Source organism: Lineus longissimus, chromosome 1 (assembly GCF_910592395.1).
Source record: "Lineus longissimus chromosome 1, tnLinLong1.2, whole genome shotgun sequence".
NCBI lineage: Eukaryota > Metazoa > Nemertea > Pilidiophora > Heteronemertea > Lineidae > Lineus > Lineus longissimus.
Genome location: NC_088308.1, coordinates 25717021 through 25742463, shown reverse-complemented (window position 1 = coordinate 25742463; position 25443 = coordinate 25717021). Strand labels below are relative to the sequence as shown.

At 39.9% G+C, this 25443-nt stretch overlaps 6 protein-coding genes across 8 annotated transcripts; 3 read left to right on the top strand and 3 right to left on the bottom strand.

The window, feature by feature from the left end:
- Positions 1-395: 395 nt before the first annotated feature.
- On the bottom strand, positions 396-9870 carry LOC135494124 (ubiquitin carboxyl-terminal hydrolase 36-like). 2 transcript variants are annotated; one of them, XM_064781919.1, is made up of 15 exons: positions 9803-9870; positions 9112-9390; positions 8621-8860; positions 8155-8368; positions 7925-7992; positions 7588-7658; positions 6849-6931; positions 6454-6625; positions 6110-6235; positions 5608-5785; positions 3331-5370; positions 2854-3015; positions 2517-2632; positions 2225-2329; positions 396-2104 (listed from the first exon to the last, which is right to left on the bottom strand). In XM_064781919.1, the coding sequence occupies exons 2-15, from the start codon at positions 9368-9370 to the stop codon at positions 1964-1966; spliced, it is 3975 nt and encodes a 1324-aa protein (XP_064637989.1). In that variant the 5' UTR covers positions 9371-9390; positions 9803-9870; the 3' UTR covers positions 396-1963. The 2 variants fall into 2 exon arrangements, with proteins under 2 accessions (XP_064637989.1, XP_064637995.1); XM_064781925.1 differs by having other exon boundaries at positions 9118-9390.
- A 266-nt stretch (positions 9871-10136) lies between these two features.
- Positions 10137-12526, top strand: LOC135502305 (large ribosomal subunit protein bL12m-like). Its single transcript, XM_064795065.1, has 5 exons — positions 10137-10321; positions 10544-10730; positions 10998-11066; positions 11327-11461; positions 11914-12526. Exons 1-5 carry the CDS (start codon positions 10263-10265, stop codon positions 12028-12030), a joined length of 567 nt encoding a protein of 188 aa, XP_064651135.1. The 5' UTR covers positions 10137-10262; the 3' UTR covers positions 12031-12526.
- Positions 12527-12841: 315 nt separating this feature from the next.
- On the bottom strand, positions 12842-15979 carry LOC135502236 (uncharacterized). The gene is made up of 2 exons (XM_064794936.1): positions 15847-15979; positions 12842-15063 (listed from the first exon to the last, which is right to left on the bottom strand). The coding sequence occupies exon 2, from the start codon at positions 14719-14721 to the stop codon at positions 13627-13629; it is 1095 nt and encodes a 364-aa protein (XP_064651006.1). The 5' UTR covers positions 14722-15063; positions 15847-15979; the 3' UTR covers positions 12842-13626.
- A 1172-nt stretch (positions 15980-17151) lies between these two features.
- On the top strand, positions 17152-20943 carry LOC135494136 (leucine-rich melanocyte differentiation-associated protein-like). Its single transcript, XM_064781939.1, has 7 exons — positions 17152-17363; positions 18404-18501; positions 18715-18841; positions 19087-19226; positions 19482-19605; positions 19879-19972; positions 20141-20943. Exons 1-7 carry the CDS (start codon positions 17244-17246, stop codon positions 20218-20220), a joined length of 783 nt encoding a protein of 260 aa, XP_064638009.1. The 5' UTR covers positions 17152-17243; the 3' UTR covers positions 20221-20943.
- Positions 20944-21254: 311 nt separating this feature from the next.
- Positions 21255-23184, bottom strand: LOC135502161 (protein FAM241B-like). Its single transcript, XM_064794823.1, has 3 exons — positions 22996-23184; positions 22518-22624; positions 21255-22110 (listed from the first exon to the last, which is right to left on the bottom strand). Exons 2-3 carry the CDS (start codon positions 22608-22610, stop codon positions 21673-21675), a joined length of 531 nt encoding a protein of 176 aa, XP_064650893.1. The 5' UTR covers positions 22611-22624; positions 22996-23184; the 3' UTR covers positions 21255-21672.
- Positions 23185-23190: 6 nt separating this feature from the next.
- Positions 23191-25194, top strand: LOC135502067 (uncharacterized protein C7orf50 homolog). 2 transcript variants are annotated; one of them, XM_064794607.1, is made up of 4 exons: positions 23191-23235; positions 23662-24334; positions 24543-24666; positions 25002-25194. In XM_064794607.1, exons 2-4 carry the CDS (start codon positions 23681-23683, stop codon positions 25055-25057), a joined length of 834 nt encoding a protein of 277 aa, XP_064650677.1. In that variant the 5' UTR covers positions 23191-23235; positions 23662-23680; the 3' UTR covers positions 25058-25194. The 2 variants fall into 2 exon arrangements, with proteins under 2 accessions (XP_064650677.1, XP_064650769.1); XM_064794699.1 differs by lacking the exon at positions 23191-23235 and adding an exon at positions 23440-23501.
- The last annotated feature ends 249 nt before the right edge of the window (positions 25195-25443 follow it).

The window sequence follows — 25443 nt, the reverse complement described above, 5'->3', positions numbered from 1 at the left end:
TAGATTTGAAATCCTTTTTAGTTGAATAAATTAATCAATTCAACTCGTATTTAAATCATTGAATAAAATAATCAAATTCAATTTGGGTTAAAATGATGTTTGTCAGACTATCAATCATTAAGTGTACAAGAAGTTAAGGAAGAAGCCTAGACTAGTTTTAATCAAATTCCGAAGATTCCATAAGATTATTTCATGAAGCCAGGGGACATAATTGTGACTCGCTCTACCAAAACTAGGCGCTTGTCGCATCTGAACTTGACAGGTTGATACGGACTTGTTGTTCATTTCCCTATTGTAGACCTTTTGTGAAATGTGACCAAATGAGTTTGTAATAGATTTCACAAAAGGTCTACAATAGGGAAATGAACAACAAGTCCGTATCAACCTGTCGAGTTCAGATGCGACAAGCGCCTAGTTTTGGTAGAGCGAGTCACAATTTTATGTTGCACTTCATATGTAAATTCTAACCTCTCCTTTCAATATAAGCTTAATGCCCAAAACTCGGCATTCAAATTGAAGCTGACATATTCCAGGGAAATCAACAACATAACAAAGGCATGAGAAGAACACAACTGAGTATTGTCAAGTGGTTAGCTCAAAGGTACAGATTACAAGCACTGCTGCCATACAAGACAGCAAACACGTGACGTTATCTCAGTGCAAAACCATTTGGTACAGGACGTCACACAACGAGGTACTGTTGAAATCACGTAACAACTTCATTTCGCTATCTAAAGCCAGGTGTACGTGGTCGTAGATCAGCAAATGTCCAGTTGCTCAAATCTATGTGAATGCCATTCAAAGTACACTCAACCCTGAAAGTTTTTTTAGAGAAAATTCATTATTCATAAAGTCCAACAATTCATGTATCAAAATCCCGGAACTGCAAATTTAACGCACTCCAATCACAAAAAGATCCCCTTCACAGAAAGACACTAAACGCTAAAGTAGTTAAAATGGTTCGCCTGTTTGCAGAAAATAATAATATCATAATACTTACATATGAAACCAAATACACTTTCCCGACTTATAAAATCATTAACATGTACTAAGAATATAACAGGTGTAAGAATATAAGATTACTTGATAATCTAGGAAACTGATCAACGCAGCAGGATGTAGCCACAGTTTGTGCATATTTACTTCATGGATAGCTACCGCGTGCTCTCCCCCCAATGAATTCATGAGAAATACTAGATCATGCCCAAAAGCTGCACTCCATAACATCTTATGTCATATGGTAGAAGACATACAGAAGTTACACTCGAAATCCACAGAATTCAGCATGCTTTACCCCAAAAGATAACTCACCTGGTGGTCTCAAAGGACAACCTGAGGACATTAAACCAACTAAAATGATTCGTTATCATAGCTATTCAGACAAACACAATGCCTCAGGGCTGCCCTAATTAAAAGGCCTACGCTGTTGGTACTCTTTTCTTCTTCTTGTAACTCAGGAAAAAATTCGCTGAAACATGGTTTTAACAGTATTTTTTTAGATCAGCCAATACAACGGCACTGTTGAACTTCAAATTCAAATTCAAATTTCAACTCTTTGTACGAAAGGAGTTAGCCTTTAAAACTGTAGCAAAAGCTTCATGAAGAACGACATGTTCAATACGCATCCAGTTTGCGAGAAGGATGTGATCACAATTGTTTGAACCATTTCCTACACATGAAACAGAACACTGTACAGTATTACCCAACTACAAAATTCTTAGAGTAGTTATAAATAACATACATTTTTTTGAAAATATCTTTTCAAAGTTGAATTTAAATAGTATCTATACAAAGTTTCATATGTCTAGCTATCTTTGCATTGACTGCACACACCAGTCATGAAAGACAACACGTTGATAAAATTGCACACAATTTCTGTTCTCGTAGTATTAGATTTTATCACCTATAACGTCCTTGAGTTCAGAAATGGTTGCACCTATTGAATGATTTGTAGTAGCCTGTGTCAGTGGCGATGTTGATGGCTACTGTATTGACGTGACTGACTGTTATGGCGATGATGATCTGAACTGTGATTGTGATGAGAGTGATGCGATTTGGACGATCTATATGGGTCACGTTCACTTTGAGGACTTTCGAATCGTATCTGAAATCAGAAGAGAAACAAGAAGTTAGTAACAAGAATACAGCCAGAGCGACTAAAAGAATTCAGTGCTTTGAAAATCTTGTGGCCTCATGGGAAATTGGTGGAGACACTTTTACTTACCTTGTCGCCAGTCTCATTCCTTAGATCTTGGAACTTCTGGAAGATGTTTGGCCGATCACCAAGATTAGAGCTTGATTTACTGATATTTGCCTTGTACTTCTTTGCCTGTAAAAACAAAATCATTCTGAGTTGGGAATTCACTGCATAATTGACTTGGCAATTGACACATTACCACTTACAAACCATGTTTTCCGACCAAGCGACTAAGTATCAAAGCCAATACCAACAGCATAGACAATCATCCAACAAGACTTGTTCAAGGATGGGTGACTAAATTCAAGACTTATTGTACCTTTCCTTGATCCAGTTCATCTTCATAATCATCTGCCCAAGCACGTTTAGAATCCCGCTTGCGGTCTCGTTCCACCTCCTGGTCAAGGTGACTCTGTCCACCATCCCAAGATGGTACTATAAAGAGAAATGACAAGACTGTAGCTTTAACGATCGGGAAGTTAAGGCAAGGACTCCTGCTTACTCTTTCTTCATTCCTAGACTCTAGTGTACCTCACTTAGGTGTTCAGCATGGCGCCATAATAGGCCCAGTCCCTCTCAACCAAGGCACATTATTTCTGTGGGATTTCTATGGGTCTTCGTTTAAGTTAGTCTGTGGATCTAAAACCACTACCTACCTGACCCACCATAACCTCGACTTGATGACTGTTTCTCAAGTTCCTCAGCTACTCCATATGTTCTCGTTCCATCCCAGAATGATTTGGATTTGACAGGTTCGTGCTGACCATGGCGTCTCTTGTAGCCCTCTTTCACATGCTGATCCCAATGCTGTACTGGAGCTGAAATTTGAAGGGTGGGGTGTAGGCAGGCCTTTAAATCATAAGCCTCGGGGCAGATTGTATTTTAGCTCCTCTTCAAGTTACACTCGACACAAAGAACCTCATTTCATGTTTCATTTAATGCAGCCGTCAAGAGCTAGGAAATTGATATCCTAGAAACCACACAAGTACATCCAATTAATTGGCTCTCAGTTTGGCACAAGATTCAAACCCACGTTTGCAGCTCTTGGCTTAGAGGCAACCACGCCAAGTGAAAATATGTTTTGATTCTAAACTGTCAAATTACGACCAAGCCAGGTTCTAAATATAACTCACCAGCATGTCTTGATTTCTCTCTTTCCTTTTCGTGCAACTGGTGTCCTTCTTTTGACCGACCAGACAACTCACACCGATAGTCAGTCTTGGCCTTTTTACTCTCCGACTTGTGATAATCATCATCAGGTGAGGATCGTTTCCGTGATTTTTCATTCCCGTAATTATCCTCAGATTTCTTTTTATGAAACGTATGATCATCGGGAGATGAGAGCTTTTTATCATGATGCCTGTGATCACCATCATCCTTCCTGTGATGCTTATAGCCATAGTCTCTATTTTTATCATACCGGTCCTCGGAATCCTTTTTATCACAGCGCCTGTGATCTGTTTCATTCCGGTCTGAAAGTCGTTCAGAATCATACTTGTGTTTGTAACTAACATCATGATGTTTATGACCATCAACTTTATCATGATGCCTGTGATAAGCATCATCTTTATCATCATGCCTGTGAACACTGTCAAACTTGGGAACTTCCTCTTTTTCATTGTCCTTTCGTTTATGCTTTTTCTTTTTCTTCTTCTTGTGTTTTTTGTGCCCAGTATCTGTACTTTCATCCAACTTTTCATACTTGAAATCAGAAATTTCTTTCTTATGCTTCTTCTGCTTCTTGTGTTTCTTATGTTTCTTGCTGCGGTGCACCTGTTCTGCCTCCTCCTCAAGGAGCTTTTGTTTAACTGTCCATTTATCCTCAGAACTTGACTTGTCAATCTCAGAATCCGCCTTGGCATCCTTATGATTGAACGGGTCACCGTTCACTTTCTCCTTTTTGCCATTTTTCTTAAATATATGCAAAGTCAGTGGATCCTTTTCTTCCTTTTCCTCCTTGTCTCTCCGAGCAAGTATCAACGGTTTCAATTTCGGTTTTTCCATATCACTTGGCAACTCCCTTTCAACTTGAACTTTTTTACTTTGATTGTCAGAACTTTTATGTGACACAGGCAAAACATGCCCATTCTCTAACGGTCCACCATTTTTAGTAACAGTCCATCCAGCTGCAACATGAGGTCCAAACTCCTGAGCTTTCCCCGAATCCTGAACCTTCCACTCACCAGTAGTGGAGTTTATACTTGTATTACTTGATTCTGACCCCAAGGAAGGCGAGATAGCAGAGTCTTTAAACTGAACGTTCCATGGCGTTGTCGCATTGATTTTAGCAGGAAGAGTTGTTTGTACACTAAGATGAGAATCACTGATGCTGCGCTGCAGCGGACCAAACGTCTTAGCAGAACTTAACGCTGCCTTTGTCGGGCTTACAGAACCACTGTTCAAATTCAGACTGGCCAAACACGCACTACTTTTGAGCTCTGCAGTAAGATCTCTGGAGGGAACTAAGGTAGGTTCACTCTTAGAATTCTTAACAGGAATTGTACCACCACTGGACTTCTTGACAGGACTGGTCCCACCATTAGATTTCTTATCTGGACTAGCACCACCACTAGAAGATTGGTAAACAGGACTGGTAACACCACTAAAAGATTTCTTCTCAGGACTTGTACCACCCACAGTATTTTTCTTAAGAGAAATGGTAGGACCATTCGTTCTCGTAAAGTTCTTGGCAGAAACTTCAACACTTTTCTTTTCCTTTGAAAGAGAAGGGGACATTATTTCTGACACATTAGATTCAGTGGTCTGCTTGGTGAACTGTTTACTTTTATCCTCTGGCTTCTTGTGATTGACAACAGTAGAGCGGTTCTCATGTTCAGAGTCTGAAGACTCCTCCCCGTATGGCACAAGCCCAGAACCCTTCTTTCCAATTCCATTCACTATCTTTTCGGCCTTATTCTCAACAGCATAGCTATGACCATTCTTCTTGATATGCATCACAATCCTTGGCTTCTGTGATTCGATATGTGAACTGGATGACTGTGGTGTTGAGTGGATTGGCCGGATGCCGAATGACACTTTATCACGTTTGTTGGGAAGTGGGATTGTTGTTGGAGCATTTGGTGGTTTTTGAGGTCCTATCAGCTTGGTTGGACCTGTCACAGTTGCCGAGGGTTTTCTTGACACTGGGATTCCCATGTCATTTGCTTTGTGGGCTGAAAAATAGATACAGGAGATTATAATTGAGTTCAGTATCATCAAAGAAAACACTGTTGGACAGGCTGCTTATGTGGAAAAGTTTTGTCATCATGTGATGTACTACTGTTTTGATGCAACTACTTCCATTATAAGCTTTGATCTTTGTATAAAAACTCTTTTAACACTTAATAGAAGACGCCATACAAAAAATGTCATCTATTCAAACAATTTCAACCCTTCGACCAAAAACTTACTAAGTGGTCCATTAGATTTTGACGTGGCTGGATTGAAGATGTTGTTAGGCAACCTGGGCCCATTCTCAGTAACTTTCTGAGGCATATCGGTGATCTGAGGTTTCCTTGGTAACATTCTATTGTAGAACAGGAGGTAGGCTTCCGAGTTGAATACACGGCTAGCACCAACTTGGGACACCTGGAAAACACACCTCAAAGGAATGAATAACCTACTCAAGTTTATATAGTTGTGGGGAAAATAGTGTCTGCGTCTGCTTCTTTGAAGCAATTTGGTAACTCAATGCAAAAATTTTCAAAAGTTCAGGACATCTGCCTGCCACACAAACTGGAACGGAAACGGGAACTCCTGATATTGAAAATGATCAGTGGCCGACTTGGCTGTACCCCAAAAGCAACGCCTAAAGAAAGAAGACTATGGATGAAGGTGGACTACCCAAATGGAACGACATGATTAAGCATGTCAAGACACTGAATTCTTTGTGCTCCTCTGAAGTCAACTTACAGATGCATCATTCATGCAATGCCAGACCTGGCTTGGCGACTTGACATAGCAGTAGTAATGTCCTGACGTACAGCCCATCCCTGAATGGACCAATACACCATAAAGCTGATAATTCACTGGTTCGCCCTGAAAAATATATAGCAAGAGAACTTTTGCTTAAACACTACTGTACTGACCAAGTTGAGATTGGCAAACTATGCAATGTACCAAAATTTATTTGCTGAGAGTTTTGTTTTAATACTGCATCAAGACAATTCTGGGAATGAAATGTATAAATGGGAGAGCTGCTACATATTATCACATCATCACAACTTATTATAGATCTCAAGCCAATGAATACTAACATGATTTACACTCATGTAGGGTCTGATATCCAGTCTGTCTGAAAAGTGTATATGCCGAGTGATCTTCCCCCCGAAAGATTTGTTGTAGTCAAACCTCTTGAGCTGAATGGTCAATGCATTTGGTGGCCGGTGAACAGAAAACCTCTTTGTAGCGGAAACCTTGTTTTTACACCTGAAAAACAAAATATGCCATTTCAAAGTGTTTGAATCTTGTAGAAAACCTACACGAAGCCAACTTTTGACCCATACCAGAAATTTCATTTTTTCATTACATACACCAGTTGTGAGTGGCACTGACTTTTACAAATTGTGTGCTACTAGCAGCCCAGTTCAACCTCAGTTATTTACTGTCACTCTGCCCTATTCAATGCGTCAATAAACCAATGCCAACATACCTCGGGCAATGATATGCGTTGTCACAATCCAATGTCTCTGGATGAACAAACTTTTCAAATGCTTTCTGAATGCTTGGCACATTCTGAAAAAAGAAAAAATGAAAACATTCATAACAATAAGTACCGTATTTTCCGGATTATCCCCCGCACTGCCCTATGACCCGCACCCCCTTTGACCATTACCTAAAGCCACGCAAGACCCGCACCTGATTATGACCCGCACTGCTCCAAGACCCGCATTCTCCAAAAATAGTAAGCCATTCATTGATGTTGACATCCTAGAACCGCCATGTTTTTTTTAATTGTTAACCAAAGTGGATCAATTCCAGCATGGCCGTAACTATTTTCCCTAGCGGAGACATCACAAACTATGCGATCATGGCGGAAATATTGGTTGAAAACAATGCGAAAACGATGGACATAAATCCTTATCAAGTAACCAGTTTGGTCCCCTTTTTTTTCTTTGGGGTTGGGGCTTATCCCTCTCAGAATCCACGCAAGACCCGCACCTTTGTATTACCCGCACTCCCACTTTTTGGGCCTGTTTGAGGGCAAAAAGCCGCGGGTCATACGCCGGAAAATACGGTAATCGAATTGATTTCACCAGGAACTTGTAAACAAGTCTTGAAATAAAAAATTTCTTGATGACATAGGACAGGATATCCGTAATCAGATAACCACAAATATATACAGAAATTGCTCTGTAAAGTTGAATTGTAAGAGAGAAGAACCGACTTGCCTTTATGTCTAAGCTGATGTCCATGCACGGATCATATGTATTTGACTTCTCCTTACATCGCAGACACGTCACTGAAAGACAATGAAAGCAAATGAGAATACAGCAGATTAACATTTGACTTAATTTCCAAAGTGTTTTCTTGTCAATATGAGAATGAGTGGAAATTATCTAAACAAAGCAGTCCGTGGAAGACTTTGATTGATAAAAGGCACTCGTTATCTTCATTTTGGTGAAGCAGAAAGATTCAAACCAGGACAATGCTACCAGGACAAATAATACTCAACAATTCAGATTATATAGATCCTGACATTTGCCAGCCGTTGTTTAGACTTATTACCTTGGCTTCTCAGGAATCCACCAAAAACCTTGTTGACAACTGTGGTCTCTTTACTGATACGGTCTAACCTAAAACAAAGGGAAACAATTTGTAAGACCAATCATCTTCACTAGCTGATTATTATCAGAGCATTAAGAATAGGTGCATTTTAAAGCAGCACAATGCATTATAATTAAACTGACCACCATTACTGGGAAGGGTACTTGTAAAGCTTTTATTACATGACTTACTTGTTATATCCAATTAGGGCAGACTTCTGCATGGAATCGACAACATAACGCAAGAACTCATGGGCATCCTCTTGTCTTCCCCAGTGCATGTGCTTAGCAATACTATTCAGTTTCAGCAATATTGTCTGGGGTCGAATGGCATTTCCTGGTTTTTCAAAGCACCTTCTCATGTGCCGCTGTAGTTCACACATCATGCAGAATCCTACAACCTTACCTGAAAAGAGGAATGGTTTTGAGTTCACATGTTCAAATTATAACCAAGTACTACTAATACTAAGCTTTGGGTAGTTCGAAACCTTCTCTCCGAGTACAAGGGGGTCATGTAAGTGAATAGTGATGACCAACATTGTCAGATCACATTTCAACATACATGTTTGACAGTCTAAACATCACCTGCTGGTCTCTAAACCTGTCTCAATAGAATAGTATTGACCTCAGTGGTACATTTCAATCAACGATTACTTACATTTCTGTGGATGGTCATCTGTCATGAGGTAATTCGCCAATGGTGCAGTGTAGGTAAGACACTGCAGTGTGGAATTGAGGAAGCACGTGTTTCCCATATTGTGAAGACCAGCCCCAACTTTGCGAACCGCCTTCCAGTGCATGTCCACATTCTTGGAGAACAAGACAATCTTTGGCGGAGGTATCCCATCATCAGGTACTTTTTCGATGAGACTTGATGTTTTCCCATTTGTATTACCAGCTGAAATGGGAAACAATTTTTACTTACAATATGCTTACATCTCAAGAAATGGTATGTCCACCATCTATATTTAGCACTGAAAAGTGCTCAAATGGCTTAGGCCCGAGTTCATATAAAAAGTGATAACGCTGAATGATGACTTTGTAGAGAGCACTTAAACAATTCAAACTCCACTTCTTCCAATCAAAAGTAATGACAAATAGCGTACTAAGACTGAGACAAGAGTGAAGACAGTTTCTAAACAAACATACACTCACGGTTCATCTTTTTGCGAGTTTTTCCATCAAATGCCTCTGATGGTGCTCCACTGGGATTCAGCAGGACATACTTGGCTTTGATTCTATCAGGTTCAAAAGAGCAGGATTTCTGTGCTGGAGTAAAGTCAATTTTTTGTAACAGCACTTTGGTTGATGAGGCTGCCAGCTGCTGGTCAAGACTGTCCTTGCCACCTAACGAAGCTCGCAGAGATGCTTCCACTGGAGTGACCGAATCGGAGGAGCTAGCTGGCATATCAAGGCATATTCTTAAACCTGAAAAGAGAAAAAATTAAACTCTAAATGCTACGGTAGTGCCACTGCCAGTGTCATGTCGACATGGTTGGTACTAGTATGGCATGGGAAATGGCAGCCTGCATTTTTTCGGGAGTGGTACCGTACACTTAGTACCATACGTTGTTGCTCTTTCTATCATGCGACCAACAAGACAACCACTACGTGAATTATTGCTAGAACACTTTTTCAGAGGGACTCTAAATACCGTTACACCGACCACGACCGAGGACATGCTGGATTCGACGACTGTGGACGCACGCCGGTTATTTTGGTCAGCATTTTTGAGCTTTACATCACCAACAGGGCCTTGTGGATGTGATGACAACTTGTTCTATATATCAAATAATACAATCACAACGTGGAAATGAAAGAAAATATGAGCAAAACGCACCAGAAAATTCAATAAATAGCTAGTCTCGACAGTCGTACTCGCTAAATTTTTACATCCGGGCAATTTTCAGTTTCTTTTTCTGAGTACGCATGCGCATTTTTAGGGTTGCTAAAAAATAAGGATTAGTAATCCGAAACGAAGAAAACATTTTTGCGCTGTTCTCCATATACTGGTATCAATGCTTTTATATCGCACTATATTTGAGAATAACTATATACATGTAATTTTATACACTGGCTTCATTATTTGAAATAATGTGCATTTTGGTTTTGATAAGATTATCTGAACAGACGGCTGCATCTGACTGAGCGCCATTTCAGCGGGCGCATGTAAATTGAACACTTGGCACAGAATTGGGGGACCAATTAAGGATCAGCCAACAAGCGTGTTGCGAAGCCAGCAACTTGATTAACGCACTCTTCCCTTCTTTGTCGTTCAGTCGTACATTTTAAAGCAAAATATGCAATCAAGTAGACAAATAATGCGGTTTATATCACCGCTCAGATTATCACGGTTCAGGTAAATTCCAAAAGTGCTCAAAGTCAGTCAAACCGAGAAACGGCATTCATTTCATTACCGACAGCATGTCCCAAAAAAGCCCGATTCATCCAGCATGCAGTCAAACTTACACCCACAACATGCACAGGGCCGGGGGAGAACTTGTGTTCTATGACTAGTCTAGGATAGGTTGACAGCGACCAAACCTTGTAACATGACTTAAATTATGATTTTTTTCAACAGCCTCCTAAGAAAGAGTGTCCAAGCAGCACCAGTTGTGGTGCTGAAAAATAATTGCTCGACAGATGCTCTTTTATCTCCAAGTCATGAAGGGATGGAGAAAAATTACCCAGAGAAAATTCATCAGATAGTTGGTGATATATCCAAATTAACTCTCTTAGAAGTGTCTGACCTGAATGAGCTTTTAAAGGTGAGTGACATCTCAAAAGTAGTTTCGCATTTCCATTCAGTGAGTAACATGAGTAACTATCAAACCATAGTTGAATATGTTAATCAATCTGCAATGATGGAATAACTGTATAATCACCAAGCAAAGAAATGAACTGAATTTAGAGCTGTTACTTTAGCAATTCTTGTTTTCCTGCTAAAAGAAAAGGCAAGTGTAAAAGTACTCATCATGCAGTTACTTTGTTTCATGATCTTACTTCTGCTACTACATTTGAAATGTTATTTTCAGAAAACCCTAAATATCCAAGACACACCAATGATGGCAATGGGTGCTATGTCAGCAGCTGCAGCTCCTGTCGTAGGTATCTCTCCAGAATCGTCCTTGGTTCTCATCACTTTGCAGAGTTAACATGATGAAAATCTCTTTCAATCACAATCTTGTCAGTCTTGATGCTTTAGAAATTACTTGAACATATCCACTTATCTTATACCTCAGTTAGTAACTATCACTTGTTAAGCATAAATTCATTTCGTTTTTTATGTCACTTTTTTGCCTCCATGCTTAATTCAAGAAAATTTCTAATTGTAACTTTCTATTTTTTGTGCTTCTTAATATAGGAAGAGGAAGAAGAGGTTGCCACAAAGAAAGAAAAAACATCATTCACAGTAAAATTAATCAAATTTGATGCATCAAAGAAAATACAAATTATCAAAGAAATAAAGAATTTAGTAGCTGGGATGAATTTAGTTCAGGTAAATGAAATTCTGCAATTCCCTTATAGTTTCTTTGAGACACTTTTAAGGAGTTTAGCATTGAATTACTGGGCCCTGGTGGTGAGGTACAACAGGCAGGTCCCATTAACCTTTGTTAACTGACTATACGACATCAATTTTGTACCCAATATATGTGAGTATCAATGCAGGTTCTAAGAGCAGTACTGCCTGTTACAAGCCTGGGATTGGCCCTTCCCCTTCTTGAGTTCACAGCTTGTCAAACATTTACTGAACTCTTGTTGGAGATTATTCCATAACACAACCACTCGGGTCTGAGGAAACTCGCCGACTGATTGTGTAGACTCCAGACTCAACCCTGTGTTATCTTCTACTTAGAGCTGTTTGTACAATAGTTACAGGTCAGATTGCTGTCAGTAATTTGTGGACTCCTCTTTCAACACATTCAGCAAGCTCTCTCATCATTTTTTCAGGCCAAAAAATTTGTTGAATCCACTCCTACGAATGTAAAAACTGATGTTGGAAAGGATGAAGCTGAACAATTGAAAGCAGCTTTAGAAGCAGTCGGAGGCGAGGTGGAATTGGAATAAAGACATTGAACGGAAGACGATACTAATGATACTAATCTGTGGACGTTTCATAGGATTTTGAGAGATATTGATAATGCTATAGATCATTGAAATAGACAATGTTTCAATATGTTCTTGAAGAGATGCAGATAAGGCATGGTTGACATTGGTCTATAAACATTTGGTCAAGTAAGGTTGGTTGTCTAATTGAAGAAATCAGTCCAAGAAGCAAATATTCTTGTGCAACTCCTGTTTAGGTTTTACAGTACTGTAAAACCGTTCAGGAGCTTTGACAACCTAAAGGATAGTGACATTTATGTGTCGGTGATGATCAAGATGTCACTTGATTGTGACAATTCCTCCTGACCAACTTGACAGTAGTGCCTTTTGGAACCAGATGAAAGTGAGCCAACGAGGAATTAAAGTAATGTGTGTGTTTCAGAGCTGATAGTCCTGTTGTCCTATGTATCATGTGAGATGATCACCTGTTAATAAAATGTAAAGGTTTTTGAAATAATGCACTGGCTCATTCATTCATTCTCTTTTTATAAAGCCTTCTTTTCAGGACAAATGTTGTCGTTGCTCTGTCTTCTGATTGAGAGATGTGTTGCGATTGTACTGCCTTCACCCCCAAAATAGCATTTGCAGTCTGTCTCCAGTTAGTAGAATGCTAACGTCTTCTTTCAAATGCCCGTAGTGTTGACTTGTTCAGCAGAAATGATTTTTTCTCGAGGAGGGAATGTGTGCACAGGTGTGGTCCTTCAGGATCTGGAATGTGTCGCTGCTCCATCAGCACGTTGGTCAACCAACGCTCCTGTCTCCATGTCTTTTGTAGGTGGCTGATAATGTGACAAGACATTCTTCACCAGCTTCCCTCCCTATTTCAATGGTACCATGGCAGCATTTAGGTACTGTAACTATGCTTCTGTCTCAATCCGTATTGTTGAAATATGTCATCGCATGGTCCCGTCACCTTGGTTTCGACATCATATCTGGGTCAGTTGAACATAATTGTGCACGTACATGACGTTGTGAGGAAGTGGGAAATTGATCGCGTTCTCTCATTACTGTAAAACCGACCAGGTGTCGTCGCAACGTTTCCGTGGTAGCACTTCTTAGTAATGTTCTTCCATAACTCCAGTGCTTCGGACTTGGAAGTTGTGGCGGCTCCTGAAGTACTTCACAGAATTGGGGCTTACTCGATTAAATGATAATATTTGAGCTGAATAAGTCGTTTACTCTTGTATAGGAAGACATTCGTAATAGGAATGGGCGTATCAACCATTTTATACAAAAGTATATTCTTTATTGATGATCTAAATAGGAGGGCATAATGTATAGTAATCGCTTTTGATGTTGGACGGAGGCACGTGTCATCAGTATAGTCATCATAGTTTTCAATCATTATGCAACTAGATGAGAAGAACCTTCTCCAAAGCTTATCACAACCTAGTCGAAATGAGCAACGCATTTTATCAAAACCATGATGGTAAAATCTATAAAATCATCAATTTAATCAAGAGGTTAGTGTCTCCGAAACAAAAGTCCTGACGTCATGTCTATGATGAGTGTACATTTCGAACCTTCTCAAAAGCACATGCCTTGGGCTCTGTCACTCTAGAGTGCCGTTGCCCCAATCAAGGGAGACGTAACCGTCGGTTCATCATCTGTTGAATTCACCCGGTTGCGATTAGAGTCATTTTCACGTCGGAGATTTAGCACCTTTAATTTTCCTGAAGTCTCCCCAGGTGAGACGCATCCTTTCATATCAAGTTTTCTCCCAGTAAATTGTAGCCTTTTTGATTCTAGAGGACCTGTTTCTGTTCGTAAGCTACCATGCTCCTCGTTTTCATTTATAAAAGGCATGGGGGGCATCGTGGTCGTTATGACAGGCCGGGGGATACGCGTCGGCCCTGAAGATGAGTGTAACATTCGCCCGTTTTTTTGGGAAACAGGGTTGCTATGAGAAACGTTTGGTAAAGACGGCTGGTTTCGTTCTCCAGTCAAGTTTGATAACCTTACAGAAGCGCTTGGTTGGTGAACCAGTGCAACTTCCGTCCGGGGCGGCAAGACAGGGACAGACACAAAATGTATTTGATGTCGCATGTCAATGAGATGGCATGAACAGTTCTGACAATGTTTCCTGTCGGTTAATCCCCCGCGTGATTTCATCTTAAGTTCCTCGTAGGATGGTGGATTTACCATAGTTTGGAACATGGGGGACAAAGACGTCTCAGAATCTGAGGAGACCGCCTCAAACGAACTAGCTGCGGCATCGGCAAACTTGGCGGCCCTAACTACCTCGGACACGGCACGGCGCAATGGAGGTTTGATCCTGACACCTTTACTCTCTAAAGACGCATCCATACTGTGGCTGCGCGCTAATTCACCTTCTGTGGTTGTTGATATTCCCCGGATGAATCTGTTCACCTCGTATTTCTGATCTCGTTTGCGCAAGGCGTCGCGGACAGATTCGATATCTCGCAAGAAACGGTCCACATCACGGTCCGTGTGCACAACACCTGGCTTCTTTTTACAGAGGACCAACGTCAGTAGCGCAAAAATGGAACATGCATATGTCATAACCACCGCAATGACATATATGGCCGCTTGTTCCTGTTCCTTTGAATATATTTTGATGGTGCGATTAAAGTTGGTTGTGTTGGCAGCCCAGATAGTGCTGCTGTTGTACACTGAGTTATAATCAGTCATGGTTTCAAAGAACTAGGAGACAAAATTACCAACAAAAACGTCCGGCAGTCGTGGTTGTCTTCGTGTATATAGACGCGAAAACACCAAATTTCGCGTCTGATAATCCTTTGCACCTTGAAGTACCGTTTTGAGTTCTTTCACCTGTCCTTAATATCCAAAATTAATTCATCAACACCACTGCAGTTTCTTTCGCCTCGTTTTCCGCAAAGTGGAGGAATCCGAGCGCTGTCTTCAGTCGTCTCCGCAAGAATTTGGGAAACGGATTGACTTTCTTATCGACTTCCAAGCTATCGAATCCGCTGCAGCTCTATGTGTCTTGATTGTATCCCACGGGCTGTCTCACTGAAAACACACAAAAAACCTTCTAAGTCTTTGTCGCAGATTTGAGGAGCTAGGAGGGAAATATAGTTATAGAAGGAAGTTGGACTGAGCAAGAAGGCAAAATATAGTTTGCTGTGTTTGTCTCCACCATGTGCATGCTTGGCTTACAAACGTCAGCGCAGTGATTTGCCGGGCGCTTTAAAAGTGCATGTATGAAATACACATACGCATAGATTGTGCTTTTGTCGTTTATCGAAGTATATTACGACTTCTCTTGTATTCAAATCTAGTGTGGTTTTCATATATGTCAACAAATTTATCAATAAACGCAATTATAAACTTGAAATTTTACTGACATAACTGATATGGTTCATAATATTACCCGACACTACATATTATATCTTTCATGCAAAAGCACTCATATTTAATGGACTCATTATTTCATACGCCGAAATGGAAGACAATAAAGCAACCGACATCTCTCACTTTCCCTCAAGAGACATCCATGCACCGTGCACCTGGACATATTTTGGACGACAATGGTAACGCATAGGTGGCCCCTGAAGAAGTGTCCTATTAAGATGCATGGCTGCGGTATTGTCTGCCTGTCGCTCTCTCAAAGATCAACCCTGGACAATTGAGCTGAGACGACCAGGCAGTTGCCTCACAAAAGCCCTCAGGGCAAGCTGGAGACCCCCTGACATAATCTCCATTAGTGAGCGGTGATTTACGGATGCGACAACCCCCCCCCCCCCCAAGGACCCCGGAGAATCTTAGAATCACACTCCTGAACAGCAAACCTACCTTATCTTGACATAATCAAACAACGGCACAACATGTCGTCCTTCACTGCATGAATTGACAATCCTCACCCAAAACCTTGTGTTGACACGAAGAGCAGTACGTATGGTCAACACTGCACACTTATTATACTGACGTCTCGTGACTCCTTAATACTTAGTTTATGTACAATCGCATTCACCACATTTCAATATAACCGCAGGGATCCGGACATCATCGACAATGCAATGTAAAGATAGTTCAAATTGGCTTTTCTCTCAAACAAATGCGTCTTCTTATTCACCATGTATTGAAAGTCTATGTGATATGAAAATGCAACTAAAGCGATCCCTCGATTTTGGTGATGGGCCAAAAGCCGTATAACGTGACATATTTAGCATATACAGACATGATCGAGTTGTCCCAACAAGCAGGACAATATTGAACAGAATATGTCATTTGCTGCTCACTGAGACACCCGATGGGGTATGTATGCTTTAATCATCAATGAAAGTGACCAAAGAAAACTATTAAGAGTCGACCCGATCGACGGCAGGCCGCATGCCAAGACACATACCGGTATATGGGACACACAATTTCAGTGACAGTTCCCGTCATTCCATTATTATAGAGACATAGTCACAACCACCAAATAACAACGCGCTTCGACGAAGTCCACATCAAATCCAAAAGAAATAACAAATTTCTTTATAACCCGCGACCCGCGAGGAACTTTATAGGGCCTACCTTTGTTGTACATATTTTAAGTATAGAAAAGCAAAATTGTTTGTTTAGGTTTATTAATGTTTTACTCGAGGATTAGAAAAAGCCAAATTGACTCGTATACCCACGGACTTACATAGCTATACATAATTGTCCGTGTAGATATGATATGAAACCCAAAGAAAACTATTAAGAGTCGACCCGATCGACGGCAGGCCGCATGCCAAGACACATACCGGTATATGGGACGTTCAATTTCAGTGACAGTTCCCTTCATTCCATTATTATAGAGACATAGTCACAACCACCAAATAACAACGCGCTTCGACGAAGTCCATATCAAACCCAAACTAAAGCCCTAACTGAACATATTATTAGTAAAATGAATACCACCAATTTAACCCCCAGCTCCTACCCATAGTCCCCCTTTAATACGAAACCCTTTTCAAAACACCGGGAAATTGTTCAGCATTTGACCTGCGCACGTGCGTTTGTTTACAATTTCATTTCCCGCGAAATCTCAAAGATCACATGACCTGCTAACGTGGATTGGATATAACAATGACCTGATTGACTACAACCTCGACTCCAGTGAAATCATGTGACCGTCGTAAACATGGGGGCTCTTTGACAAGGAGGAGATTTGGATTTTGATGAAAAAGAGTGTCTATTTGCTCAGATAAGTTATCTAACACTTAATGAAGATGAATCTTGCTGACATGGTAGATTCACAGGCCGATAACGGTGACAATAATGGAATGGCAGAGCCTGTGGCATGTGTGGTGGCTGAGGAAGATCTCATATTTAGAGATGGTCAGGTGGGTAAAATTAAAAAAGGAAAACAACATGAACAAGTTTCAACAAAATTCTAAAGAAAAGAAGATACTGTGAAGATGCTATTTAGCCGGTTTCGGTGCGTCTGTTTCACATAGGCCTACTACACGTAAAATAGGCCTTTTGTGTAGGCGCCCTTCAGCCGGCTAAATAGCATCTGACAAAGTATTGCAGTGGCAGTGTATACCGGTAATGCCTACTCGGATCATGAGATACCGTCTAGAGTCTAGACTGTAAGTGTAGCGGCCTGGTGTAGTGTATGTTATAGTGTAGGCTAGGACTAGGTCTTCTCACTTCAGACATTCAATACATATTGCATAATATGCACTGTCTGAAGAATTTTTTTCTTTTATCGTCTTAAGTCTATTACTACTGAAGTGTACATACAGTGATACACTTTAACTTTAGCACTAGAGGGAGGAGATGCTTATCAGATTTTGCTGATGAGGCACTAGGCAGAGCAGATTTCTCCTGTGTTAGTGCACAGATAATTGGAAATAATTTTGTAAAAAATAGGCCTAAACTGCACATGATATCGCACATCTATCAGTCAAGGGTGATGTTGATAAGGAGGTTTTAAAATAGGACATTTAAAATAACAGTCACTTGAACAAGATGATTGCACTTGATGGAATATAACCTTTCTAAACCTGCATTTGTATTGGCAAAGTTCTCTTGCTTTTCTGGGATGGGTCAGAGAACTAGTGACTAGCACAGAAAATAGATCTGGCATTCTAGGAAGTCATAAGACAAGTGAAGGACTTGCTTGTGTCATCGTCATTCTGTCAGTCTCAGAGATAGAATATTGTCCTCACAGATTACTGGCATTTTGCCAATGGAGATCGTAACCGGGCACATGATTGAACCAGTTTATTTGAAGTCTTTATTCATGAAGATTGCTATTAACACTCATAGAAATTTATATCTCAAGACTCATTAATCTAATGATCTCACCAATAAGAATAAATGTATCTTGATCTCCCTTGTCAAGCAAATAGTTGACATGTTTATGCTTTTCTTTTAGCTAACATGTATAGGGAAGGATTTGACCAGAATTCCTGATGAGCTATCATGTTATTCCCAGGCAACAACAAGATTGGACCTAAGTTTTAACACTTTAAGGTGAGACACTGTTCACCTTCATCTAATTTGTACATGCGTGTTCGGACTACCTTATTACGTGAGCTCGTATGTCATGTATAGATCACTCCAGTCCCAATCCATCGACAGAATGACTTGATAGGCCTCATGTACAGACACTCCTCAACTGGCATTTAGCTTCAACACAGTATATTAAAATTGAAAGATCTGTATGTTCTAAATTCTCATTTCCAGGAGTCTTGAGGGATTGGAAGCATTTACCAAGTTGGAGGAACTTATCTTGGATAACAATGACCTTGGTGACTCTGTCATCTTTCCAGTCATGAAGAACCTCCACACATTGATGTTGAATAAAAATAGGGTATCCTTTTAATCTTCATCTCTAAAACTTGGTACCTGTTCGCATGTGACCCTGTGGAATCTGATGTGGACTCAAATCAGTGCCAAAAGCGTAAATACTTCACCATGATGATTGGTGCCTAGCTTAAGTGATGCCCAAATGGTGAAAGCTGAAGACCACTGTACCATGGTAGTGTAACTGTCACTCTAGAGTCTATGAATATATGCTAAATTGTTCTGCCATTTCTCTTGACCCTTGGTTCTCAGATAGTCAGCTTGGATAACCTCGTCGATAAAATACAGGCAAGCTTACCGTCATTGACATACCTGAGTCTCCTGGGAAATATCGCCTGTCCAAATCAGCTGTCCAGTTTTGATAAAGATGAGGAGGATTATCAAAGATACAGGTACACAATTTTATGCACCGTAAATAGTACTCATCACATGAGACCTAGATTCTATGTATTTATACCATGACAAGCAAAAATCTTCAGGGGCTTGGCTGAAGACAATTTTGCCAGGCCTGTAAAATGATGCCCAACTGTAGTGACATAAAACTAACACGCTTAGAGCAAATTAAGAAGAAGAGGACCATTTTCATGATTCGAGTCACGATTAAAACTGCAAGAGAAATACACTTCTCATCCTTTCATGCTTTCCAGAGTTTACTTATTACATCGACTTCCAAAACTTAAGTTCATCGACTCGACTCCTGTGAAGAATGATGAGAGAAAAGAAGCCATACAGAAGGGACATTTTATGAAGGTTGTACGACCAGCTGATGATGTGAGTATAAATAGGAGAAATATCTTCACCAATTCAAGGGCACAGGACACAAGTGCAATTTTGAAAAATGCGGTGAAAAGACTATCCTTTGGGAAGGAATTGCTACATTGCACTGATTGATTGACTCTCAAATCAGTCTGTCACATCATAGGATTCAGTCATGACCTCTGTTCTCAAAATAGCTCGGTCTCTTTAGACTTGATATCCTTTGTTGCTTGACACATTCTTGTCGGATCTGTCCTGGACTAAATATGACCACTTCTTTCTTTGCAGATGGTAGAAGAAGATCGCAGTCTCCCCCATCAGTCTTCCTCACCATACACTCCATTGCCTAATTCAGACGCGAAGAATCCTCGGCAGCCTGTCGGTAGGTAAACTTCGAATATCATGCTACAGTGAATAAGTGAGGTTACCAGTATGAGAGAATGGGCTGCCAGTGCTGAAATTATCAATGTAAAATATTTCATTGGCTAGATATGATGTCAACTGGCATTGCTTTGAAATGTGATTTTAACGGCCTGAACTTCTTTTTCAGGCACTTTTGGTACATGCAAGTATGTCTACTACGGTAAACATTCCGAAGGAAACCGATTCATACGGAACAATGATTTATAATCATCAGTATGCCACTTCATGGAAGCTGACTGAACATTGCAGTGGAACAAAAAGGATTCAACAAACAAGTGATGTTTTGGCCTTGATCAAAAGTGTCCCACATAAAGTCCATCTGTGACTTTCTGGTATAATATGATGACCCTCTCTGAATCATTGTTAGCAATAATGTTGTTGTTAGAGTCCTAATACTACTATTGTAAATGAAATTTACTGAAGGAGATAACATTTAGTTGAGCTTACAAATATTTAGTTAAGCTCACGCTGGCGTTGGTCTCTAACATTGATTGAGCAATCGGGTCACACCACTTCATCAGGGAGAAGGACGTTACTTTTTACCTGTGTATAAAACATAATAGCTGCAGTTTATTGATTAATGATGCTTGCCATAAACTATTCTTGTTTGTTGAATCTGTTGTTGATATTTTTCCAAATTTGTGATTCAGAACTTAAACTACCTGTTTTCACTCAAGAGTGAATGTCTAGCTTATGAAACGGCACATGTAAATTATGCTTGTATGTATATTGCTGTTATGAAACAAGGTCACCATTCCTGATAGTTTTGTTTTTTGATATTGGGGAGGGGGGGGGGGGGGCAAAGGGAATCCACAACATTGATTCACCTAATGTGCTCTAGTTAATCCGCAGCAAATCATGTAAAAGCCATTATGACAACCAAAGTATAGTGTATTCACATATTAAAATAAATTCTAATATAATGCATTACTGGTTGTTAATCATTTAGTGCTGATGAGCTTTCTGTTAGTCTTGATCCCAGGTTCAATAAACTGTTAAAAGGAAAGTATGGTTGACACGACTTGTAAGAAGGTACATCATTGAAGTGTTCATTGATGTCTCAAAGGAAGTCCTTGACATTGGCATGGCAATGGGTAACTATGGCAATACTGTATCTTCTCCACACATTGCACGGTTTTGAACTTAATTGGATGAAGCAACGTTGTTAAATGGGCAGAATATCTTTGTAGAAGATATCAGCAAATTATTCAAATTGTACCAGGGAATAAAAAGTCAGAAAGTTTATTTACAAGCTATATATATTATTCAGATATATGGATAGTTTTACATAATTAATACAGAATGACTTTGCGGCACCATTATTTTATCTGAATCTAAAAAGAGAACACTGCAATTTGATAAATTCTGAAAATTTTGATTTCAAAACACTTTCAAAAGTATCCACAAAAAATAGTAATGGGGTCGCCAGTTTGACCTCCAAGATGTTGGCTGGATATTTTTTAATTTCATTGCAGTGTTGACAGAGAAATTCAACAAAGAACTTTCACTTCTTTCACTTTAAAATATCTCGCCATGTACAAATGAATGAGATGGGGACCAAAATCTAATAGGCACATTGAATTTGTTTTGGGCTCCTGGCTGGGCTCTCTTGTCATAATTTCAATCAACATTTAGATCCTTCAAAATTCTCAGTAATGTCTAGCTATGGCCAAGTCTCTGTCCTTCACCAGATCCCCATTTTCTACCCCCATTATTTCCCTGCCCTTGCCCAGGCTGTCCACTCTGTGTACCCTGCCCATGTCCATGGCTTGGTGGCGGTCCCCGCCCAGGTGATGGACCTCGTGGATTTCCTCCAAACCATCCTCCAAATCCTCCTTGTTGGCTGTATTTGGACACAAAGAATAAAATTCCGGCAAATATTAGTCCTCTGAATCCAGCCAATAATAATGCTACGAGAAATCCTACTGAAACTATAGGTTCTACAACATAAGGTCCAAGGTTCCACCGAGGGATACCCAAAGCACGTAAACGTTCACTAAATGCATCAAAGACGGATGCTGCTTGGTTTCCAACACGCCCACCTTGTCCTTCTCGTCGCTGTCGATCTTCATCATCTTCATCGTGTTGAATGTGGCCCTTGAATTAGAAAAAAGAAAAACATCTGTAAAAGAGGAAACTCTCCAAGGCCACAGGCTGAGGTTGGTAAGAATTGCAGACTTGAGTCAAGTATGGCAGAAATACATATTACCATCATATCTTGTCAACAAATAAAGTATGTCAGCAATGTTCTCACAGAAACATTCTCATTGGCATGATAACACAAGGACTGAAATGTAGCCGAGTGGAGAAGAATCACTGATGAACAATCTGTCAGCGTCATCAAGGTTGTGTAAATAATCCTGGTCCAACCCAAGTGCTTCCTTGCGAGAGAGAGAAAGCTGACTCTTCTTACACATGTCACATAAACTTTGACCTGATATAATAGTTATTTGATAGAGAATTTCTGTCCAACTGTTCTATTTGACACTTCTTGAAAAACTCACCATTCTATTTCTCGATGGCCCATTGGCACCACCAGGTCTAAGCCTTGGATCGTCATCCTGAACAATCTCTCCAGTACTCAGAATTCGGACCATTGTGGATCTTTAAACTGCAAATTATAGGCATTTGTCATTTAATCAATGATGATGATAAGGACACACAATCTAGAATAATGGAACATAGGTTGTGACTTTCTCCATCCATAGTGTCTCCGGACGGGCATGGTTGTGACAATGACATAGACAATGTTGTCTCTGGTGATGACTGAACAATAGTAGTGACTGCCGTCAACAACTCATTGGACTCTAGCCTCAAGTAAGGCAGACCATTCATGAGCCTATCCAGTAATAAGTCACTTTTGTGGATTGACTACAGCATTGGGGCAGAATATTGAGGAAGATTTCAGTTCATACAATAAGTAATAGGTGGCGCTAAACCAAAAATTCAGAAAAGTCCCCATGAAAACGTTCTAATACTTACCCAAAGAAGATTCTAATTGTCTAAATAGAGGTTTGCAGTGTGTCTTCATATATTGAATACTTATTTAATTAGTCTGTTTGAACCGTTTTCCAGTTCATTATGTAACAAATCGGTGATTTCGTCGAGAAAAACTAAAATGTTTGCAGCAGACACGTATTTCACTCTTCTGTCGATGGAGAGCAGAAAATTACTACTTCCGGGTAAATAAATACACGTGCTAATCAGCTGTGTTGCAATAAAGTACGTTTAACATAGTTTATTACGTCCGAATTTGATATAATATGCATTTAACTGTTAGCTAGTATATCGAAGTATCTGGAGGCGAAGGTTACGTGAAATCAGTATTCGGGTAATTGTTCACTCTCGGAGGAAATGTATCTGTATGTCTTCACCAGTTTGTCGGTACACTACAGTACACTGTACACTACAGCAGGGTGTCCCAAATTGCCTCTCCTGACCCTGTTGTACTCTTTTTCCCATGATAGATGTCACTCAACAATTCAAATGTATTCTTTGAGGTGTCACGTTATGCACATGATGACAAATAGTCGAGAGACAATCCCAGTCTAATCCCTGCCTCTCTCTGAATCATTCTGCCTTATTTTTTTTGGTGTTCCCTTCCGTGTTAGTCCTTGTTTTAGCCATTTTTGTTACTTTTGATTGCAGAATCTGGTTGGACAACAAAATGAAGAAACAGAAAATTGATAAAGAAGAATGTTCAAGTGAAGAAAGAGAACTCGAATCTGCTGAGCTCAAGAAAAAGAAGAAAAAAAGAAAGAGTGACAATGATGAAATCAAAAGTGATTCTCAGTTGATTCCAAAGAAGAAAAGATGGTCAGAAGAGGCTTTTGTTGGAAGTACTCATGAAACAGTGGAATCACAATTGAGTGAAAAGAAGAAATCCAGAAGTAAGGACTTTGAAGTGTCAGTGGATGCTACCTTTGAGCCAGCAAGCACTGTTAAAAAGAAAAAGAGGAAAACAAAGGAAGAGACATGTCCTGATGAATCAGATTTAGTGGTGGCTGATGATTTTGGAATTGATAGCGTCTCAAAAAAGAAAAAAGAAAAGAAATCAAAAAAGAAGGAGAAAGGTGTCGATTGTGTGGACAAAGAAAAGAACAGTTGTGTTAATGATAGTGATAGGACTACCTCCAGTGCAAAGAAAAAGAAAAAGCCAAAGAACTCTAAAGGGAGTCATTCTGCTGATGATGATGAGGGTGGGAGTCGAATCGACCGTGCAGTAGATTACCTTCGGAAATGGCAGAATGACCGCAAAGGTTGGAAGTTTGAGAAAGTTAAACAGATGATACTCCTGAATTCCATGTATGATGTAGATAAGGTAACTATACTACTACTATGATCAGTTTATATAAGAACATAGAGTATCTTGAAGCTTAAAATACAAGGCTTTATTTTTTCTGGTTTGGTTGTAACAACCAAATCCAAATCTAGTTTGGTTATGACAACCAAATAAACAGATCTCTGAAAGCATTGTGGAAAACCTGTAAATGCTGAATTTCCATTCTTATTGTTTTGTTTAATTCCAGTTACCTGAGGCCGACTTTGAAATTCTCCTGTCATATCTTGATGGCCTTGTTGGAAAAGGACGAGTAAAGACATTAGAGGAGGCTGAGAAGAGGCTGAATGTTATGGATGAAGCTGAGAAAGAAGGTAAAGGGCTGAAAGAATTCATAGAAATGTTATAAAATTAATTATTCATCTCTATTAGCAAGAATTGATAAAGACTTGTGGTTATGTTTATGGTGATGAATGATAATAGTATAGGTAGCTCTCCATCAGGGTGGTCAAGTAATTGGTAAAGTCATTAATCCTGAGGAAAAAAATGTTTTGGGTGTGTTGGGTGTAGCGTTTCGGCAAGTGTTGTAACAGGTGCGGTATGCTAGACTGAGTGGGGAGGGCTTTGCTGGGAATTGCTCGACCCAGCATTTCTGTCGGAGATGATGAAATTGACAAGTTTTTAATGTACCTTATTTTTCTGTTTTCAGACCAAAATGAAGAAGAATATGAAAGAATACGCAAGGTGATACAGGTCTTGTCTTGATAGTTTAAAAAACTGTCATCAATGCAATGGACTGGTGAATGTAACCTAAACCAATCGGGATATGGTTCTTTTAAACGATATGACCCCTTTCATCACTGCCAGAGGTCAGGACTAAATAATCTGCGCAACTACTTGTGAAAATAGATTGCTAATAAAGATATGATTTCATTAAATTTGTTTTTATCTCAGTGTTGATGCTTGGAATGGCGAGCTTTTGTGACAAGCTGATTGTGACAACACTCATTGGACTGTCTCATATGCCACAAGATCAGGACAGTTAGAGACCAACCTATCATTTCATTTTTCCATTAGAATTGCTGGTCGTGACACATTTCTCGTGGCTGCTTGCGATTTGGCCATGCTAATGACCAACTAGGTTGTGACTT

Coding starts and splice junctions, on each gene's coding strand:
- LOC135494124 (XM_064781919.1), bottom strand. CDS start 9,370: ATGCCAGCTAGCTCCTCCGATTCGGTCACTCCAGTGGAAGCATCTCTG. Junction 8,369..8,620: donor AGATGACCATCCACAGAAAT/GTAAGTAATCGT, acceptor TCCTCTTTTCAG/GTAAGGTTGTAGGATTCTGC. Junction 5,371..5,607: donor AAAATCTAATGGACCACTTA/GTAAGTTTTTGG, acceptor TCTATTTTTCAG/CCCACAAAGCAAATGACATG.
- LOC135502305 (XM_064795065.1), top strand. CDS start 10,263: ATGCAATCAAGTAGACAAATAATGCGGTTTATATCACCGCTCAGATTA. Junction 10,322..10,543: donor CTCAGATTATCACGGTTCAG/GTAAATTCCAAA, acceptor TTTTTTCAACAG/CCTCCTAAGAAAGAGTGTCC. Junction 11,067..11,326: donor CAGCAGCTGCAGCTCCTGTC/GTAGGTATCTCT, acceptor TTCTTAATATAG/GAAGAGGAAGAAGAGGTTGC.
- LOC135502236 (XM_064794936.1), bottom strand. CDS start 14,721: ATGACTGATTATAACTCAGTGTACAACAGCAGCACTATCTGGGCTGCC.
- LOC135494136 (XM_064781939.1), top strand. CDS start 17,244: ATGAAGATGAATCTTGCTGACATGGTAGATTCACAGGCCGATAACGGT. Junction 17,364..18,403: donor TCATATTTAGAGATGGTCAG/GTGGGTAAAATT, acceptor CTTTTCTTTTAG/CTAACATGTATAGGGAAGGA. Junction 19,227..19,481: donor GAGGATTATCAAAGATACAG/GTACACAATTTT, acceptor CATGCTTTCCAG/AGTTTACTTATTACATCGAC.
- LOC135502161 (XM_064794823.1), bottom strand. CDS start 22,610: ATGGTCCGAATTCTGAGTACTGGAGAGATTGTTCAGGATGACGATCCA. Junction 22,111..22,517: donor GGCCATCGAGAAATAGAATG/GTGAGTTTTTCA, acceptor TTCTAATTCAAG/GGCCACATTCAACACGATGA.
- LOC135502067 (XM_064794607.1), top strand. CDS start 23,681: ATGAAGAAACAGAAAATTGATAAAGAAGAATGTTCAAGTGAAGAAAGA. Junction 24,335..24,542: donor CCATGTATGATGTAGATAAG/GTAACTATACTA, acceptor GTTTAATTCCAG/TTACCTGAGGCCGACTTTGA. Junction 24,667..25,001: donor GGATGAAGCTGAGAAAGAAG/GTAAAGGGCTGA, acceptor TTCTGTTTTCAG/ACCAAAATGAAGAAGAATAT.